Source organism: Garra rufa, chromosome 10 (genome assembly GCF_049309525.1).
Source record: "Garra rufa chromosome 10, GarRuf1.0, whole genome shotgun sequence".
Classification (NCBI taxonomy): Eukaryota; Metazoa; Chordata; class Actinopteri; order Cypriniformes; family Cyprinidae; genus Garra; species Garra rufa.
Genome location: NC_133370.1, coordinates 48,047,666 through 48,068,241, shown reverse-complemented (window position 1 = coordinate 48,068,241; position 20,576 = coordinate 48,047,666). Strand labels below are relative to the sequence as shown.

General features: G+C 35.6%; 1 protein-coding gene across 1 annotated transcript in view; it reads left to right on the top strand.

The window, feature by feature from the left end:
* Window positions 1–20,576, top strand: part of dsg2l (desmoglein 2 like) — a 52,824-nt gene that overhangs the window by 7,178 nt on the left and 25,070 nt on the right. Inside the window, exons 5-7 of the mRNA XM_073849292.1 lie at window positions 12,947–13,107; window positions 14,528–14,662; window positions 18,190–18,375. Coding sequence (XP_073705393.1) covers window positions 12,947–13,107; window positions 14,528–14,662; window positions 18,190–18,375 — 482 coding nt within the window. The remainder of the gene's footprint in view (window positions 1–12,946; window positions 13,108–14,527; window positions 14,663–18,189; window positions 18,376–20,576) is intronic.

Genomic DNA, 20,576 nt, shown 5'->3' with positions numbered 1-20,576 from the left:
ATTGAAAATACATGTCTCTGCTTACATTTCTGCAAATCTCAAAACATGTGTACAAATAGCAATTTTTCCAGCTGAAATGAACACTGGAGATGGTTACACTCTGACTTTTATTCCTTTTCACATAAAGTATGATTTACAAGGCCAGAGTTTCAACTTATAAAAAGCCTAATTTTCACACAATTGCTTGCACAACGTTATGTTATGACTTTAAAACCCTTTTAACATGCTGTGAGATTTGACAACTGATACTTTTGAATGTTAGCTCACACGATACGGCTTTGCACTTGAGATATGAAGCTCTCTGGTAGGAATACAAAACTATGGTTCGACAAGACAGCTCAAGCCCGCATATGAGGAAGTTAAAATAGCACGGTTGCATGCAGGTATTTCCAATGAGCCTGGGTTGAAATAAAAATATTCTTTGTGATTGTTGCAAGTAGTGTTTAAAAAAAACAAGCACTGTTAAAAAAAAGACACAAAAAACAATTTTCATTGACTAAAACTAGACAAAAATGTCATCAGTTTTAATTGCACTAATTGCAAGAGCTGGACATGATGGACAGTGCATTTATTAGACTGTTATTTATTATTAATAATAATTTATTAATTTATTAGAATGCCACATTTTCCCTTACAACATTTCTGCAGTTGTTTCATTTCTGTCAGCTGCTTAAAACAATGCTGAATGCATGAATTTGTAAATCAATGACTTGTTTGAGTCTTCTTATTTAAGAAGACCAAAACCACACGCATTTAGTAAATTGAATTGCCGTGAGTAAAACAGACGCTTCAAAACACATAGGGCAAAACAAACACTGGAAGATGTGGATGTTTACACAAAATCAGTTGATCATACACCGTACCTGCATTAAAAAAAAAAAGCATTACAATATTGAGTTACTTCCTAAAAAAGTAACTAATTACGTTAGTTACTTTTTATGGAAAGTAATGCGTTATGTTACTTTTGCATGACTTCTTTTAATCTGGGCAGGGCTTGGTCGTTTGTTTTTAATATAAAAAGGTACATTTTTGGCAAATGTAAAAGCCCTTTCACACCAAAAGCCTCAGGTTGAAGGAAAAATAAATTCACATCTGTGAGGTCTGTCTAAAAATACTCAATTTTTTAAACTGGAAAGGGTCTACTTTTATTTGTGTAGTCATAAATATACAAGAAAAAAAATTTGCTTTTGTAAAACAAACAGTGTGCGCTCTCTTCAGGTTAATAAAACAACCTGAATCTCCACAAATACCTACTTTGCAGACATGAAAAATATATGTATAGACAGCTTAAAATGCCTACATTTAAATGAAGTAGTCTCTGATAAAGTTATGCGTTTGTTTTGCTGTCGAAACTCATCTCTAATGTAAGCTCTAATGTAGCGTCTCCGCTTTTTAATTTCTGTGCGGTCGTCCAATAATAAGCCAGAATTTACCTCAGAAGAAGAATGCAATGTAATGCTGCATTTTATTGTCAGCAATGGTAACGTTGTTGTAACCGTATTTTATTTGATTACTCGTGACTGAAAAAAGTAATGCCATTAGTAATGCAGTTTATTTATATTAGTCCCATCACTGTCAACTTGTGAATGAATGTGCACTTGATCAAGTCAGGTAAAGGCATTTTTTAACCACAAAAGCTGAAGAAAAGTATTATAACATTTACATGGCTTGACATTAATTACTATCTAACATAAATACATTTCTCCAAAATGAAAGACTGTTTAATACTCTACGTAGAATAAAAAATGATGGCCTAAAGGTGTAAAAATCTGAAAGAAATTACCCATTTATTATCCGATCTTGTGTCTTCGTATGTCATCATCAACCACAAAAGCTCATTTCCAATACTCAAGAACTGATGTATGGAGGACACATTAAAGTGGCCAGATTAAGATCAATGATGCATTGAGTCCAGACTTGAGAGACTCAAACTGTTGGAAATCCCAGAAGACGCTGTAGGTGGTCGACATTCAGAAACCTGTAACTTTAAACTTCTCGTTCTCACTTAAGAGATTCATGCTGCAAGTAGCTTGTAAAAATAAACATTTGTTTTGCTTAGTTTTAAGTGATAATGATCTGGAGAAAGCCTGTAGTATATTTATTGACATATTATCAAAAAGAATCTTGACATTGACAAAGCATAGACGGCAAAATACATACTCATTTTCACAAGTACACCTGGTAAAATAAAAAGAACTGACATATTTTTTATGAATTTACACCGGCTGATCTTGTTCTGTTCCAGTGTTGTTTTTGACAACCATCTTAGATTTAGTCTTAGTCTTTTGGACTAAAATGCTTCTTAGTTTTAGTCCAATTTTAGTCGACGAAAATTCAAAAAGGTTTTAGTCTAGTTTTAGTCAAAAAAGGGGAAAAAGTAGTCTTTTAACAAATTAATGTAGGTCAGTAAGTATTTTGCTGTTGGGTAGTGTCACTTATAAGTTCTGAAAATAGCAGATCTATAGTTCAACACAATGTGAGCTTCCGGATCGACTATTTTCACCAATAATTACAATAATGAAGGAGTGTTTTAAAACATAAAAGACAAACAAGGATGGAATGCTAAAACGGCTTGCCATACTAGTATAGCAAAGAGTATTTAATGCTAAAACGGCTTGCCATAGCGTCAGATACTTTTTAAGTTTTAATTGGCATGCACTATAAGCGGAAATGTCATGCATTTTAAATGTCTGACGGACCACCCACTAACATTTTCGTCTATTCTCGTCTCGTCAACGAAAACTCACACACGTCTCATCATGTTTTAGTCATCAACGAGCCATTTTTATCTCGTCATCGTCTCGTTAACGTCATGAAAAAAAGTGGCGTCAACGAAATGATTTTGTCATCGTCATCGTTGACGAAAACAACACTGTTCTGTTCTTTGCATTTTTGTAAATGAGAAACAGCCCTATAGTGAAAGTGAAACTAGGTGTGTGAGAGACAAATACTGATAAATATCATCAGTGTTTCCTGTAATTGATTGCGTAAGACTTGCTCAATATTGAGTTTTAATTTTGGACCATTCCTTAACTGACAAGAAACTAAAATTGACAAATTATACAGTAATAGCACTCAGTTCAATGTGGTAGTTCACTATTGGCCAATACTACTACTAGTTCCTGGAGAACTTCTAAGAAACTATAAACATTTTCAAAATTATTGTTTGTGTTTTTCTTTAATGCAAAATTGAAAACAATGCAAAGTTCATCAATGTGCTGTAAATAAATAATTATGTTAAGTTTTACCAACGCTTTGAAGCCACCATTTCTGCCCTGAGGGTCCTAAATGGTTTAGTATGTGACGAAAATGCGATAAATATGAAGGTGCCAAGTTATGTAATGCTTTATATAAAATAATAAGTAATTCATTACTTATTATATAAACTGTTAACTGGCGTGGCTAAAATAGAATTTACATGGTATTTCACAATTGCGAGTTTACATCTCGCAATTTTGACTTTTTTTCTCACAATTATGAGATCGAAATTCACAATTGCGAGTTATAAAGTCAGAATTGTGAGAGATAAAGTTGTAATTCTGAGAAATGAAGTCAGAATTGTGTGATTTAAACTGGCGATTGCGAGTTTATATCTCACAATTGTGACTTTTTTCTCAAAATGGCAAATTCATAGATCGCAATTCTGAGAACTTATCTGTCTTTTCCCCCCTCAAAATTGGACATTATAAGTCAGAATAATGCAAACTTGCAATTGCGAGAAAAGGTCAGAACTGCGTGTTTTTTTCTTGCAGTTCTGACAGTATTTCTGCCAAATGCAAGTTTATATCTCATAATTCGGAGAAAATATCTCACAAAATGTCAGAAGTGTGAGTTTGTATCATGCAATTTTGAGAAAAAAGTAAGAATTGTGAGATAAAAAGTTGCAATTCATTTTTTTATTTTTTTATTTGTCGGAAACAGGCTTCCATAACTACAAATTTACAGAATTGCCAAAGCTAAAACATGTTCAGGGAGCCCCAAACCAGATTATGCATTCATTCAAATTAAGAAAATTTTGTGAAGTCCGAGGTTTAACTTCATGTAAACAGGATTGGGCCAATAACATATCCTTGCTGAACCTCGCTAGACAAGAGAGCTGTTTTAGAGTAATAAACTGAAAAGGCCCAATCAAAAAGAAAGGACTTGAACCCTTCAAGTGCTATACCCTGAATTCCCACAGTCTTTTCTAGGCAGGAGACAAGAATAGCATGATCAATGGTGTCAAATGCTGTGCTGAGGTCAAATAAAACTAAAATCCCTGGGCACCAAAATGTCATTTAAAATGTTCAACAATGCCGTTTCTGTGAACTGATTTACTTTAAACCCTGACTGAAAATTTTCAAAAAGTCTGCAATTGTCTTTTTCCCCCTCAAAATTGGACTTTATAACTCACAGTTGCGAGTTTATATCTCACAATTCTGAGAAAAAATGTCAAAAGTGCTAGATACAAACTCGCAATTGAGAGAAAAGATCAGAATTGCGTGTTTTTTCTCACAGTTCTGACTTTATTTCTCACAACTGTGATTTACGTCACGTAATTCTGAGAAACAAGTGAAACCCAAACAGTGAAAGTGAGTTGTTCAAAACCTTTCTTTTTAGTAAACTCTGTGTACACAAACAATGTTCTCAATGCTGGAGTTCATGTGTAGAGACCCAGGCGATACTTCGAGCAAAGTTTCATGGTGTGTCGAGCCTTCTTAGTGTTGTAAAAATATCGATTTTGATGCGCTCAAAGTTATGCCCCTAGTACTCCCATTCACCGGCCATTGACCACAAAACTAAATCACGGTCAATCTCAAAAACGGCTCGTTTGTCGTAATTATGCGTTTACAGTAAAACAGCCCTGGTTGCATTTTGGCAATAGTTATCCTTTAATAGTATTGAACAAAACATTATAATTACCATTGTGCTTTAAGAGTAAATCATTATTGTTATAACTACAGTTATGACTCAAGTATTATACCAAATCCTTTACGAGAAATTGCCAGTTGTGTAGAACAGCATTACAGACAATAGGAGACAACATTAGCATTGAATGCATTTCCTGTTAACATTTGATGATTACGCAAGATTCTGGATAGAAATTTCTTCAGAATTTTTTTATGGCTGTCCACCCTCACAAACAAGACACTTACTCGGCAGTCTTTTGTTGAAGTGATTCTTTTGTTAGTTTACTTGTGTGCTTTGGGTCGTTGTATTGATGCATCACCCGAACTGCTCTTAAAGTTGAGCTTGTGGACTGCTCTCCTGACATTTTCAAGTAAAATGTCTTAATGCATTTTTTAAATTCGATTTAAATGCTGTCAAATCCACTCTCATTTCTTTAAGTCAATCACTTGTTTCTAGTTAACTTTTGGAGAATTTGTTTACACAGTTTTTATCCCTACTGTCTATAGTGATGAAAAAGTTCATCTTTGTGCGTCTTGTTTGTTTTGTAATTTTGTGTCTGTGATAACAGTTTTAGCTGTTGCAACTCTTTCATTGATGTTGGCGTTGTGGAATTCTCTGTGGTCGCTTTTTGTCCGAACAGGTTTTTCAAGGTGAATTTTTAGGTTTTCGCCCACTGTTCTTTTTTTCACTGATACAGTTTTGCTATGCTTTGTGTTCACAGTCATTTTCATAAAGACTGTTGTTCTTAAACACTTATCAGTTGGAATGTGAAGGATACAGACAGCCCTGCTGAACATTTCAAACATTTCATTCACAACTCAAAACCAAAGCTGATTACAGCCAGACTCTGAGAGCTGAGTGCTGGAGAGAACATGGCTTTTATCACTGCTGTCACTTCCCATGACTGACAGCGAATGTAAAAAACACTCAGCATTAAAAATAACAAAATCCAGTGCGAGACTGGCATTGAACATTGATGCCACTCAGCTAGGAGACTCTTAGACTTAAGTATTGTTTGATACAAAACAGAAATATAGTAAAAAACAAGGTGCATATAGCATTAACCTTTGGCTTCATTGATAAGTTCCAGATGAGAAAAGATTTAAGCTTGATAGTTGCACCTACTGCATTTTCTCAGAACTGGATATTCCAGAGACTGGCTTGATTTACATAACAGTAAGGCATGTCAAGAATAGCATTAACCATTGAAAAACTTCCAGGTTGTTAGTTTAGTTAGTTTTTTTGTATGCAACATTTATTTATTTATTTATTTATTTATTTATTTTTAGATTGGGATCACATCCGAGACCTTTGTGCCCAAATGTGTCCACGAAGGACAAATTAAGTGCTGCTATATGAAGGATGCTTAAAGGATTAGTTCACTTTCATAATAAAAATGCACAGATAATGTACTCACCCCCTTGTCATCCAAGATGTTCATGTCTTTCTTTCCTCAGTCGTAAAGAAATTATGTTTTTTTGAGGAAAAAACATTTCAGGATTTCTCTCTTTATAATGGATATTGGATGGCACCCCGAAGTTTGAACTTCCGAAATGCAGTTTAAATGCAGCTTCAAACCAGGGGTTTTCAAAGTCTAAGACTGTGGGCCTCCCTTTTGACTCAACTTACCCATTGGCCCAAATAATTACCCAAATAATTATCATTATTTGTGTTAACATGAATTCCGAAATCTGAACCATAACAATAAAATCTGAACTTTAACAAGAAAGGTTTTCAGACTTTATTTACCAAAAATTAAACATTAAAACAAAACTATATTTATTGTTAATGATTATTTATTTGACAGAAAACTGCAGCATGACCTGTTAACATGCAGGATGCCTAACTATAAATGTTTAGAAAGGTATAAGGGTTTATTCCATTATAAGTTATGATTAAAAATCTTTGACAAAAAAAAAAAAAAAAAAAAAAAAAAAATCATATGCATTCACTGAGGGAGAGGAAAAAACTCCTCTACACTGGAGAAAAAAAAAACTTAGAGAAGAAGTATTATTTTCCTATTTTTACCCAAAATAAGGTGTTAATATACATGTAATATAATGTTTCATTCATACAGGAAGTCCCTAAAATGGACAAAGGTATACACTTAACTCCGATAGAGACGTTTTAACTGATGAAACATGAAGACGTTTCTGTACGATTGCGACTAATGGTTTATCTCTGTTCTTCAAGCCATATCGGGTATTTTTATATGAATAAACTATAGATGCAATGCCATGCTAATTAATAGCCTTTATCAATTGTGACCTTGGACCACAAAACCAGTCTTAAGTTGCTGGGGTATATTTGTAGCAATAGCCAAAAATACATTGCATGGTTCAAAAATTTTGATTTTTCTTTTATGCCAAAAATCATTAGGAAATTAAGTGAAGATCATGTTCCATGAAGATTTTTTGTAAAATTCCTACTGTAAATATATCAAAATGTAATTTTTGATTAGTAAAATGCATTGTTAAGAACTTAATTTGGACAACTTTAAATGTGATTTTCTCAGTATTTTAATTTTTTTGCACCCTCAGATTCCAGATTTTCAAATAGATGTATCTCGGCCAAATATAGTCCTATCCTAACAAACCATATATCAAAAGAAAGCTTATTTATTGAGCTTTCATATGATGTATACATCTCAGTTTTGTCAAATTTAACCTTATGACTGGTTTTGTGGTCCAGGGTCACAATTTATAAAATACTAGCCTAAATAAAATAATGATTTTGCCTTATTCTGTGATGTAAAACCACGTCAGATCACAAAAGGAAGCTATTTCAAACACTCGACCTGAATGAATTTGGAGCAAAAATATGTTATTAAAATGTTCCCAATAGACAACAGTTTTGTAAACAGACTCAAAACAATGCAAAATCGATACTATCGAACATATAAAAAAGTCAGTATGTACGTTCAAATTTACCGTGGTAAAATGCGTGCATGGATTTTGCATTGTTTTGAGTCTGGTTACAAACCCGCTGAACGGGATATACGTACTGCTCTGGTGCATCACCCTAGTGTTATAGACAGAAGGTGCGTGTGGCTTGAAGTTGCGCTATACGCACACCGACATGACATTAAAGTAGCGCAAAGTGATTTGATTTGATAAACAGAAGTGAATTCACAGCTACAGCCTTCTGGATGAAAAATGTTTTTCTTATTTTTGACATATTATTTTATTTAGCTTCGTTTAATTAAAAACATTTAGACATAATAAAAATATATATAATATTTAAACTCAATAATTACATTTTTAATATATATATATATATATATATATATATATATATATATATATTTTTTTTTTTTTTTTTTTTTTTTTTTTCCCCTGTGCCTCCCCTGACATGCTCTGGCGCCCCCCTGGGGAGGTGCGCCCCACACTTTGAAAACCCTTGCTCTAAACCAGGGGTCCCCAAACTTTTTTCTGAGAGGGCCACATAATTTTCTTTTCTTTAATGGGGGGCCGGGTTGGTTTATAAAAGAAAATCCCATGGGCCGGACTGACTACTAGTATTATTATTATTTATTATGATTTTACCTGTATTTATTTTACCTTTTAATGCTAGAATAGTGTATTATTTTGTTATGCACCAGACAGACAAATTATCATTTCTTTTTAAAAGATATACAGGTGCATCTCAATAAATTAGAATGTCATGGAAAAGTTTATTTATTTCAGTAATTCAACTCAAATTGTGAAACTTATTTAAATAACCGTAATGCACACAGACTGAAGTAGTTTAAGTCTTTGGTTCCTTTAATTGTGATTATTTGGCTCATATTAAACAGAAACCCACCAATTCACTTTCACTTTCATCTCAACAAATTAGAATATAGTGACATGCCAATCAGCCAATCAACTCAAAACACCTGCAAAAGTTTCGTGAGCCTTCAAAATGGTCTCTCAGTTTGGTTCACTTGGCTACACAATCATGGGGAAGACTGCTGATCTGACAGTTGTCCAGAAGACAAGCATTGACACCCTTACGCACAAGTAGCACAAGTTCCTTGATGATTTGGGGTGCAATGTCATCTGCTGGTGTTGGTCCACTGTGTTTTTTGAATCACACGTCAAACTCCGCCTTCAGCATTTTCAGCGCTTCCACAGACTTTTCAACTGGGAATGGGGCCATTGGTTTCTCAGCTGGAAATTTTTGGGTAACTGGGAGATGAGTGAAGTCTTGCTTTTGCCCCTGTTCAATCACAATGTTATTATGTTGAATGTACCATTCTGTTGGTGAATTTAACAAATAATTAGGCTATGTTAATAACTAAGGGAAACTTTAGTTTGAAAGCCAACCTTTATTATCAAATACTGACATGATATAAGTAAAACATTTCAAATTAAATTTTCAAAATTTGTCTCTGGCATTGTTCAGAGGGCCGGTCAAAATGTGGGGGCGGGCCGCATTCGGCCCCTGGGCCTTAGTTTGGGGACCCCTTGCTCTAAACGATCCCAGCCAAGGAGGAAGGGTCTTATCTAGCGAAACGATTGGTTATTTTCGAAACAAATTGACAATTTATATACTTTTTAACCTCAAATGCTCGTCTTGTCTCATCTCTGCGCAGCTCATGTGAAGTCTGTGTGATTCGGGTAAATACAGTCAGGGTATGTCTAAAAACTCCCATCTCGTTTTCTTCCCTAACTTCAAAATCACCTTAGATCGCTGCAAAAGTACCAACACAGTGTTTACAAAGTGAACATACAAAGAAACTCTAAACTCTAAACTGTAAAAACAGCTTCATAGGACGGTTTTGACGTTGAAGACATAGACGTTGAAGACATAGACGTTGAAGACATAGACGTTGAAGACATAGACGTTGAAGAGTTTTTCAGAGTCAAAAGGGCCGAAACACAAACACAAAAGTTAAACAGAACTGTTTGTTTGATGTTTGCAGAACATGCAATGTGAAACACAATGAATAAATGACTAAAGCAGGAATCGTCATGTTGTAGGGCATGTAAGGACAGTCACACAGATAAAGCCAACATTTTCATGCTCCGATGGCACTTTCATTTTAATGCTTATTTCATAACAGATGCATTAGCAGAGCGCACACGAGCATTCAAATTCATTGGTTGATCCAACACTTAACACTTAAGGGTATAAACAGGGTCCAAAACGTTCAACCACATTCAGAAGTGGTCCATAATGCATCTGACAACATTGCTCTTCTGCGTAAACACTTCTGTCATTTAACCACGGCTTAAATAAGGATTTAACCATTGCTGATTACACATGCAGTACATTTACAAGCACAAGAGTTCACAGAACATCTTCCGTATGTCTCATATCAGCATGCAGTTGCATTTATGTGAAGGATATTAATAATGCACATTATCACAGTACATATTGTGTGATGCATTCATGAAACAAGAGACCTTCCTGCTGAAATCTGATCACAAGTTTGTGAGTGTAAACACTGATGTGGCAAACAAACACCACATGACAGCGATGGAACTGAAGTCTGCGAGAGAATTTTTTGCAAGCAACAATATTTCATTACATTATAATAAATGTTTTGCCAGTCACAATTTTTAGAGGGTTTCAAAAAGTGTGCAGTGCCCTTTTTTCATGGCTGATTTGCATTTTTTGATCAGTCACTCTATTATCCACTTTTTATCTAGCATTCAGTGAATTCATGATGAGCTCAAATTGCAAATAAAATAAAATACTTTTTCATGATTTTGATGAAATTACACACCATTTATATTTATATAAAAATAAAAAAGGTTAAAAACACATTTTTAAATTAATGCAGTATATAAGGTGAAAACAGAGCAAACTCAGAAAAGGTATTTAAAATTCAAAGAATAACGGCAGATTAGTGCAATCTGGTGGAAATAAATAAATAAAACAAATGCAATACCATGGTTTCACCACCAGATGCATGTTTTTTCATATGTATATACAAACAGCGTTGTGCAATCCCTAGTTGCTGAGAAAAAATATTTCTTTTCAGCTTAACTAACTAGTAAACAGTCTCAAAAAGAGCCTTTCATCACACTCTTTCTAAAAAAAAATTATTTTCACAGATATGCTATGAAAGCCCTGCAAATCAGAATAAAAATGGATTATTAATGTAGCGATCTGTTAGCTTAAACTGTTCTGATATTGTTTGTTTTTGAACAAAAAAGCTAGAAAGCATAAAGAAAATGTTACAAAGAGCTTGAAAAAGACATTCACCCAAACCTAAATTACAGTGACAGCTTTGTACATTTTTGGTGAGTGTATTAAACTCATAATAAAATGAAATCATAATAAAAACATTTTCAATACAAATTTTAAGATAATATACAATATTTGAGAAAAAAAAAAAATATATATATATTAGGGGTGGGCATAGATAAATTTTTTTAATCTAGATTAATCTAGATTAAATCTTGGAATTAATCTAGATTAATCTAGATTAAAATGGCTAATTTGAATTCTGCTGAAGGCATTCAGAATATGTGTGCTACCCAAATAATGACTAAACATGTTACGCCGTACTTTTATTTTGACAGGTTGCCGTGAAGTTTCTGTGTATACAGTATGACATGATGCGAGTTTTCTCAAATAAAACGGTATAAGTGACACTCACAGCAGTTTTGGAGATTGAGTTTATCTGTTCATGTGAGATGCAAATGCCAAAAATTACCGGGAGCGTCACGTGTGTTTCAGTATGCGTGTAGTAAAAGCGCGTCTCCACCATTCATAGTATGAATTTCATACATACAGCTAGGCAAACGGAACATACCGGATTCATATTAAAACGGTCTTTTTGCATTTCAGTTTTCACAGACACTAGTCCATATCGCGATTTGAATTAAGTGACAGACCATATTTGATTTATGAATCCAAAAAATGACGAATTTACGTGGCATTTCGCGCTATAGTAGATTCGGTTTTTATGAATGGAGGACGACGCGATCCCGTCTGTGTTTTGGCGGAGGAGACGTAAACGCGCGACCATATTCTATAGTCTTTGGTATACATCCGCGTTAAACTATCAAGGTGAAAGTCATCATAGCTTGCGTAGTTTAGACCCAGCTCCCAACCCAACTTTGAGAATAGATTAACGGCGATATTTTTTTTATCGCCCGATAAAAGTCTCACGTTAACGCAGCACGTTAACGCCGATAACGGCCCACCACTAATATATATATATATATATATATATATATATATATATTATTTTTTTTAAATAAATGAAAATTGATCAAAACTATCAAGACATGAAAAAATAAAAATAATAAATTGTATTAAAAATATTACTAAAATAGTCAAAATAACTAACTAAAAACTGTAAAGAAAAGCAAAAAGATAAACTGATAGTTAGTTTTAAAACTATATATACAGTGAGTGGCGCTAAAAGGTTAACACTTTATCATGTCTCAGAATAACACATCTACACTAAACCTAAAGAGTTATAAAGCACAATGAGATATAACACCTTCACTAAAGCAAACATGCCACTTTAGCGTGCTTTGACAAGTCTTTAAGCTCTTTAATCTTTCCACATTCCAAGTGCAATGCTGTACCAGCTGAACAAAAACATAGGGAATAATAAAGACAATAAAGTATATACAATAAGTACGATTATGTGAGGTAAACGTCAAAATCCATTTTTTTTTTTAATCATGCACTATGGTAAAAGTGTTTTGCCGTGGTCAAAACCTATTACTGTGAAAGGATAATCTGACCTATAATCATAATGTGAACAGAAATGAAAGTTGTTGGTGTTTTACTGCTACTGGGGTTCATTTCAGCTGGAAAACTGCAGCAAATTGTGTATGTTTTTGGATTTTGGCAAATAAGTAGGTACAGGCAAATTTTTCCAATAAGCTTGCTTTGTACATCAAAGTTTCATGTGTAGCTTACTTACTATAAATAAGCAGTAAAACAGCAGTTTATTAAGGAGAAACTCTTAGTTAATAGTCAATATTTGTTCCCTAATCTAAAGTGTTACCTGGAAAACAAGCAAAATACAACATTTCACTTTTGGAAACAGTTAAATGTTTCATTAAGTTAATTTGTGTTTACTCTGCCGCATGTCATTTTTCAGACACGTTTGCAATGACCATCACCGCAACAGACGCAGATAAAGAAGGAACTCTGAATACAAAAATTGCCTACAGAATTGTGAAACAGCATCCCGAAGACATGTTCGACATTCAGCGAGGGACAAACAGGATAATCGTGATGAAAAACACGCTCGACAGAGAGGTATGCACTTACTAACATTTAAATTATAACTGCTTTTTCAAATAGCAATTCATTTAACTTGAATGGCTCAGACTAATTTCAAATTTGGTTTGTAGTTGATTTATTTTTTTACTATAATGTATAGTTGAAGAAATTTAAGATTAAAGATAGATAATTTTCACATTTCTATCACTGTAAAAAACTATTTGTCATCTTACAATAATTTGTTACCTGGCTGCCTTATAACTTTAAGTTCAGTCAACTCAACTAAAAAGTTTAGTCAACTTAAAATGTTAAGTTGTACTAAGTGACATTCGAGTTGATTGAACTTAAAATTTTAAGACAGCCAGGTAACTTACCCAGCTTTTAAGTTTAACAAACTTAAAAGTTTTTTGTGAAGTCAACTCATATATCTTAGTTGCCTCTTAGTACAATTTAACAGCAGGGTAACAAATTATTAACAAATTATTTTAAGTTTACTTAACAAATTGTGCTTTTTAAGGTGTATCTGTCTGCATTTATTTATTTATTTGTTTGTTTATGTATTTCAAACTTTTATACTTCGATCAAATCGCAAATCTAGTTTTTTACACAAATATAATTCATTTTGCATTGTGTTTTATAAGTTTCTGCCACTTTTGTAGAATGTGATTATGTGAGTGTAAGGCTTAATTAACTACGACTTTGACCTCAATAATCTCCTAATTTGCTGCTTATTAATAGTTAGTAAGGTGGTTAAATGTAGGTATAAATCAGGTTAATAGATTTTACTAATAAACAGCCAATGTGCTACTAATATGCATGCTAGTAATCAACTAGTTAATAGTGAGAATTGGTACTTAAGGGGAGAAACTGTTTTTTCATGCACCTGTCAAGTTTGAGATTTTGGGCTTTTTGGTTTTTCATAAGGTGTTTTTTCAGACTAGTGGAAAGAAAACATCCAAAAGACACTGTTAAGTGTTTCTTTTATAGCACTTTATCTATTTGTGTCAACTGATTTGAATTACAATACATATTTTTAAAGACCGTTTTCTCAAAATGAGTTTGTTCTCCTTCACTGAGCCATAAATCTTCACTTTAGCAGCACTTACTCACACCAAACTTAAATTAAATTTAAACAAGAATTTTGAATCTGACTCCATCCAGTGTTTAGATTTTTGTACTAGAAATGTATGCAAAGTAGTGCATATTTGATTAAATAATGCCTCAATTGCATATTTAAACTTAACATTTTAGAAAACTTGTAATACAAAAAATATTTGCAATTATCAATGTAATCAATCAACTGGGTAAGTAAGGTAATAACTATTAGTTAATTTTTTTACATTATTCACCTGCAGTGTCTCGCCTTAAAATAAAGCGTACATAAAACATAACTATAGTTTTCGAAATGAGAAATTTGTGAAGTTTGTCACTGATGTTTGTGCTTTTCTCATCCCAGAAACAAGACACATACACGTTGACTGTTGTGGGGACTGATCTGGATGGACATCCGAATGGAAATTCAGGAACAGGGACAGCTGTCATCAAGATTCTTGATGTCAATGACAACATCCCTACTTTGGAGAAAACCTATGTAAGATTACATTTTTTTAACACAACATATACATGAGTTGTTGAGAACATATTTATGCACATATATTATATTTGATATTACACATGTACAATCAAGCCTGAAATTATTCATACCCCTGGCAGTTCTGACTTAAAGTTACTTTTATTCAACCAGCAATTTTTTTTATTATTAGAAATGACAGACGTCTCCTAGAAGATAATAAGAAGATGTACAAGAGGCATCACTGTGGAAAAAATTATTACTTATTATTATTTATTTACATTTGAACAAAAAGTGGCATGTCCAAAATGATTCATAACCTTCTCAATAATCAATAGAAAAGCCTTTTTTGGCTATTACAGCAATCAAACGCTTCCTATAATTGCTGACCAGCTTTTTGCATGTCTCCACTGGTATTTTTGCCCATTAATCTTTAGCCATGAGCTCCAACTCTTTCAGGTTGGAGGGTCTCCTTGCCATCACCCTGATCTTCAGCTCCCTCCACAGATTCTCAATTGCATTTAAGTCAGGACTCTGGCTGGGCCACTGCAAAAAGTCCTACTGGTGAATGATGCAATCAGCCCAGCCGAGATGAAGTCAGGGTTCTACAGTCCCTGCTTCATCGTGCCCAGAAAGAGCGGTGGGTTAAGACCCATCCTGGATCTCGGAGCTCTGAATCGGTCCCTTCTCAGGCTGCAGTTCAAGATGCTCATAACGAGCTGCATGCTAAAATGCAACAGTCTCCAGAATTGGTTTGCAGCCATCGACCTAGAGGGCACCTACTTTCGCGTCTCGATTCTCCCTCGACACAGACCCCTTTTGCGGTTTGCTTCGATAGTCGAGCGTGTCAGTACAAGGTGCTTCCATTTGGCCTGTCCCTCTCTCCCCGCGTCTTCATGAAGGTCGCGGGCATTCGCATTCTCATCCATCTCGCCGACTGGCTTCTCATAGCTCAATCACAAGATCTGTTGTGCGAACAGAGGGACCTGGTGCTTTGGCACCTCAGCCATCTGGGCCTTCAGGTCAACCGAGGGAAGAGCAAACTCTCCCCAGTGCAGAGAATCTCTTTCTCGGTGTGGAGCTGGACTCGGTCAACATGACAGCCCGCCTCACCAGCAAGAGCCCGCAGTCAGTGCTGTAGTGTCTGAACTTATTCAAAATATAAAGGCTCCTGGGGTGTATGACAGCTGCAGCCGCAATCATGCCGCTGAGCTTGCTTCACATGAGACCGCTTCAGCACGATCGAGTCCCGAGATGGGCATGGCAACCTGGCACACTCCGGACTGGCGTTTTCCCGCAGTGTTGACGCCTAGTCAACCCGTGGCCCACCACGGGTTGAGGTGCCATGTGAAACGGGCAAGCAGCATTGGGCTCCTTGACAGGACCTCAACTGCAGCGGAATATCAATTGCCTCGAGTTGTTGCCTGTGCTTCCAGCCCCTCGTTTTATCCGACCGACGTTACGCCAGAAGCACGTGCTTGTTTGCACTACGACCACGTGTCACAGGTCACAACTCGCCCGCCATCTGCTCCTACGGAGTCGAACGTGGCAGACATCGCAACCTGCCATTCACATAAAACCAGGGAAACTCAACCGTGCAGCTGATCGGCTCTCACAGCAGTCCACCCACCCTGGAGAATGGACCCACAGAGATGCACGATTGCAGTAGTGCTTTCCTTCCTGCAAGAGAAGTTGGAGCGTAGGCTGTCCCCTTCGACTCTCAAAGTGTACGTTGCTGCCATTGCAGCGTATCACGATGCAGTGGATGGAACATCCCTTGGTAAGCACCAACTCATCGTGAGATTCCTGTGAGGTGCGAGAAGGATTAATCCTCCCAGACCGCACCTCATACCCTCTTGGGATCTCTGCATCGCCCTCCGTGGCCTACGGGAAGCCCCATTCGAGCCACTTGCGTCATCTGAGCTGAAATACCTGTCACTTAAGACAGCGCTCCTGACTGCACTGGCCTCCATCAAGTTAAGTCGGTTATGTGCCCAAGGTTCCCACCACGCCCTTCCGTGATCAGGTGGTGAACCTGCGAGCTCTGCCCCCGGAGGAGGCAGACCCAGCTTCTGCGCTGCTGTGCACTGTTCGTGCTCTGCGCTTATACGTAGACCGTACTCGCCACTTCAGACGCACTGAGCAACTCTTTGTCTGCTTCGGAGGTCAGCAGAAAGGCAATGCTGTCTCCAAACAGAGGTTGGCCCACTGGGTGGTGGAAGCCATCTCCCTGTCTTACTTGTATCAGGGAGAGCCATGCCCCTTAGGTGTTCATGCCCACTCCACTAGGAGTGTTGCCTCATCCTATGCGTTGGCTCATGGCGCCTCACTATCAGATATCTGTAGAGCTGCGGGCTGGGCGACACCTAATACCTTCGCTAGATTCCACAACCTTCGCGTAGAGGCCGTTTCCTCCCGTGTCTTAACATAGACTTCAGGTGAGCGGGAGGACGCTGGTGTTGGCTTGTTTCTCTGGAGACTGCCTGATGTTGTTGATGAGAATTTTGATGTATTGCTCCTTTTTCATGGTGCCGTTTACTGTGATTAGGTTTCCTGGTCCACCAGGGTTCCCGTTCCCACCAGCATGTTTGACAGAGGGGATGGTGTTCTTAGGGTTGAAGGCTTCTCCTTTTTTTCACGCCAAATGAAGGCTACATCATTGTGGCCAAACAATTCAATTTTTGTTTCATCTGACCATAAAACAGAAGACCAGAAGTCGTCTTCTTTGTCCAGATGAGCATTTGCAAAGGCCAAGCGGGCTTTGTGTGCCTTATCTGGAGAAGTGGTGTCCTCCTTGTATGCAGTACTGAGATGTTGCCACCAGCAGAGCCCAGATTCATCAGGATGGCCTTGGTGGTGATCCTTGGATTTTTTTTACCTCTCTAGCTATCCTCCTGGCCAGCACAGGTGTCACTTTTGGCTTCCGAACACGTCCTCCGAGATTTTTCACAGTGCGGAACGTCTTGTATTTTTTAATAATACTTTGCACTGTAGCCACTGGAACTTCAAAACATTTAGAAAAACTATAGCCCTTTCCTGACTTGTGAGCATCCACAATGAGCAGCCGCTCAGTGAGCTCCTTTGTCTTAGCCATGAATGTCCGCAAACCAACTGCAGAGAGCTTCTGTTTTTCACCTGTTGAGTTTATTAAAACAGCTGTTGAATGAATCAGGGTAATTAGGATGCTTTAGAACAGCTTGGACTATTTGGAATGGTATAGAACTTTGGATTTTCCCATAGACTGTGACGGTTTGCAAATGGTTTTAATAATTTTGGACATGCAACTTTTTGTTCAAATGTAAATAAAAGCTGAGACATATTTTTTTTCACAATGATGCCTCTTGTACATCCTCTTATTATCTTTTGGGAGAAGCCTGTGTCATTTCCGGTCAACAAAAAAACTTGCTGCTTGAATAAAAGTAACTTTAAGTCAGAATTTGCCGGGGGAATGAATAATTTCGGGCTTGACTGTAACTGATATGAAGTGTTTTGTAATTTAAGAAAATGGTCAATTAAGTTGTTTAAATGTGAAACCCTTTGGTTTTTAGTATGAGTGCCGTGTGGAGGAAAACACTCGAAGTGTGGAAGTGGTGAGGGTTCAAGCGATCGACGCGGATCTGATCTATACTGAAAACTGGCTGGCCGTCTTCACAATCGTGTCAGGAAACGAGGCTGGTTATTTCTCCATAACCACAGACAACAAGACCAACGAAGGCATTGTGATTCTCAATAAGGTAGATTAATCAGTTTGTCATTTCTTCTGTTTTGCTCTTACAAATCGTGCTTTGTTTTTCACTGCACAACAGCTGTCCAGATGAATATAGTTTTATCCGCTCCATCCTTCAATAACCTTCAATAGCCTGACTGTAAAATTCCTCAACAAGCTCAATGCAAAACCTGCATTACATTCTGACAGACTAAGAAAAACAATCTGCACTGAGATGTGCAGTGTGTTCATAGCAGAACGCTGTTTTCTTATTTAGACACGCAATTTACATTGTGTGAGAACATGAAAACTTGTTGGTTTGCTCTTTAATGGATATGTTTGCTTTAATTTATTTTCAAGATCTAGTTTTGAATTCAGTATAGCTATAAATGTCACACAATATGATATTCAAATTCACATTAGACACTTTGAACATTGAATAAAGCACAAAATCAGTACCTGAGATTATAATTCCCATGTTGTTCTTCTAGGTGTGAAGTCAAAGAAATAGAAATCCAGTTTAAAATTAGAAATTATGCGCATTGCCTTTTGTGGGTTGGTTAAGACAAAAATTAAAATTATCATGGAAAAGATACCTTTTATCATTGTTGGGACACGGCAAAACAAGTAAAAGAATTAATGAGATATTATGGTTTTTGTTATTATTTAAAATATAAATTATTTATATATAATTTGCTTTCATGTTAATTTCAGTTTTAGTACTTTTTTGTGTGTGTTAATCATGTTTTTTTATTTTAATTTTTAAGCTTTAGTTTTTAAGCTTCATCAAGTTGAACTAAATGAAAATGAGAAATTTTGCTTTGGAAACTAGCTAAAATAAAAATAATAATAATAATAATAATGTGAATCTTTTTTAAAATAATAATCATAATAATCGTACGTAATCGCGTATGTTTTTTGTTTATGTTTTAAATTATGATTTATTTTAAGTATAAAGATTTTTTTATGATTAATTCAGTAACACCTACAATCTTGTACTGATTAATTTCTCCACACTAAATCCATTTTTTATTGCTTTTTTGCTTCATTTGTTTGCTTTCTATGTGTTTTATCATTTCTCATTTTATTTGTTGATTATTATCTTGTTATTTTTCATTTGAGTGTTTGCGAGTAAGGCTAAAACATACAGATGTTTCAGGAATTGTTTGACATTATATTTTTTGTTCAATTCAAATATTAGAAATTCACAGTACACTCTTAGAAAAAGGTACAAAAGTGGGGTGATACCTTTTCAAAAGGTAAACATTTGTTCTTTATGTACGCCTTAAGGGTGCATATTAGTACCATATAGGTACATACAATGCAGATTGTGTCAAAGCAGCCTCACAGTGAATCGCAGGAAAATAACAGAATTATTTCTGGAAACTCAACTATAGAGACAGTTCAGATTCTTCTGTAAAAAAGCTGTAAAAGACAACAGTATGGCAAGCCGTTTTAGCCTAAAATATACTAAGCATTACTCGTTGTAAATGCATTTTTTATTAGTAACAATTCCAATTAGAGAGCTCTATGTCTCCATTGACTTCTATTCATTTTTAATTGGAGAGCTCTACAATTGAATTCTTACTAGTAACAATTACAATAAGTGCGCTCTCTAAATCGATGTTAAATAGTAAGAATTCCATTTAGAAAGCTCTCTAATTCAGTTTTTACTAGTAAGAACTGAATTAGAGAACTCTTAATTAAATTACAGAGCTCTGCAATTAAACATATCTTTAATGTGGCTTTTTACTAGTAAAAATTGAATTGTAGAGCTCTGTGATTGCATTTTTCTAGTAAAATTTGATTTAGAGAGCTCTCTAATTGGAATTGTTACTAGTAAGAATTTAATTATAGAGATCTCTAATTGAATTGTTACTAGTAAAAATGCAATTACGACGAGTAACACTTAGAATATTTTATTATCAAAGATAATAGAGTACCAGATTCATCATTTTATGTGAAGACACAGTTGTTACTACATATATGAATAAACTACTGTACATCTCTTTATTCATACCCATTGCTCAGATTGATAATATCAGACTGAAATCTGCTGTCTTCTAACAGAGGGTCTATAATCATTGTTGGGGGTAATGCATTACAAGTGACGCAAGTTACATAATAATATCACTTTTTCCAAGTAACTAGTAAAGTAATGCATTACTTTTTAATTGACAAGAAAATATCTGAGTTAATAAGTAACAGCAGTTACTGAATTTACTTTTC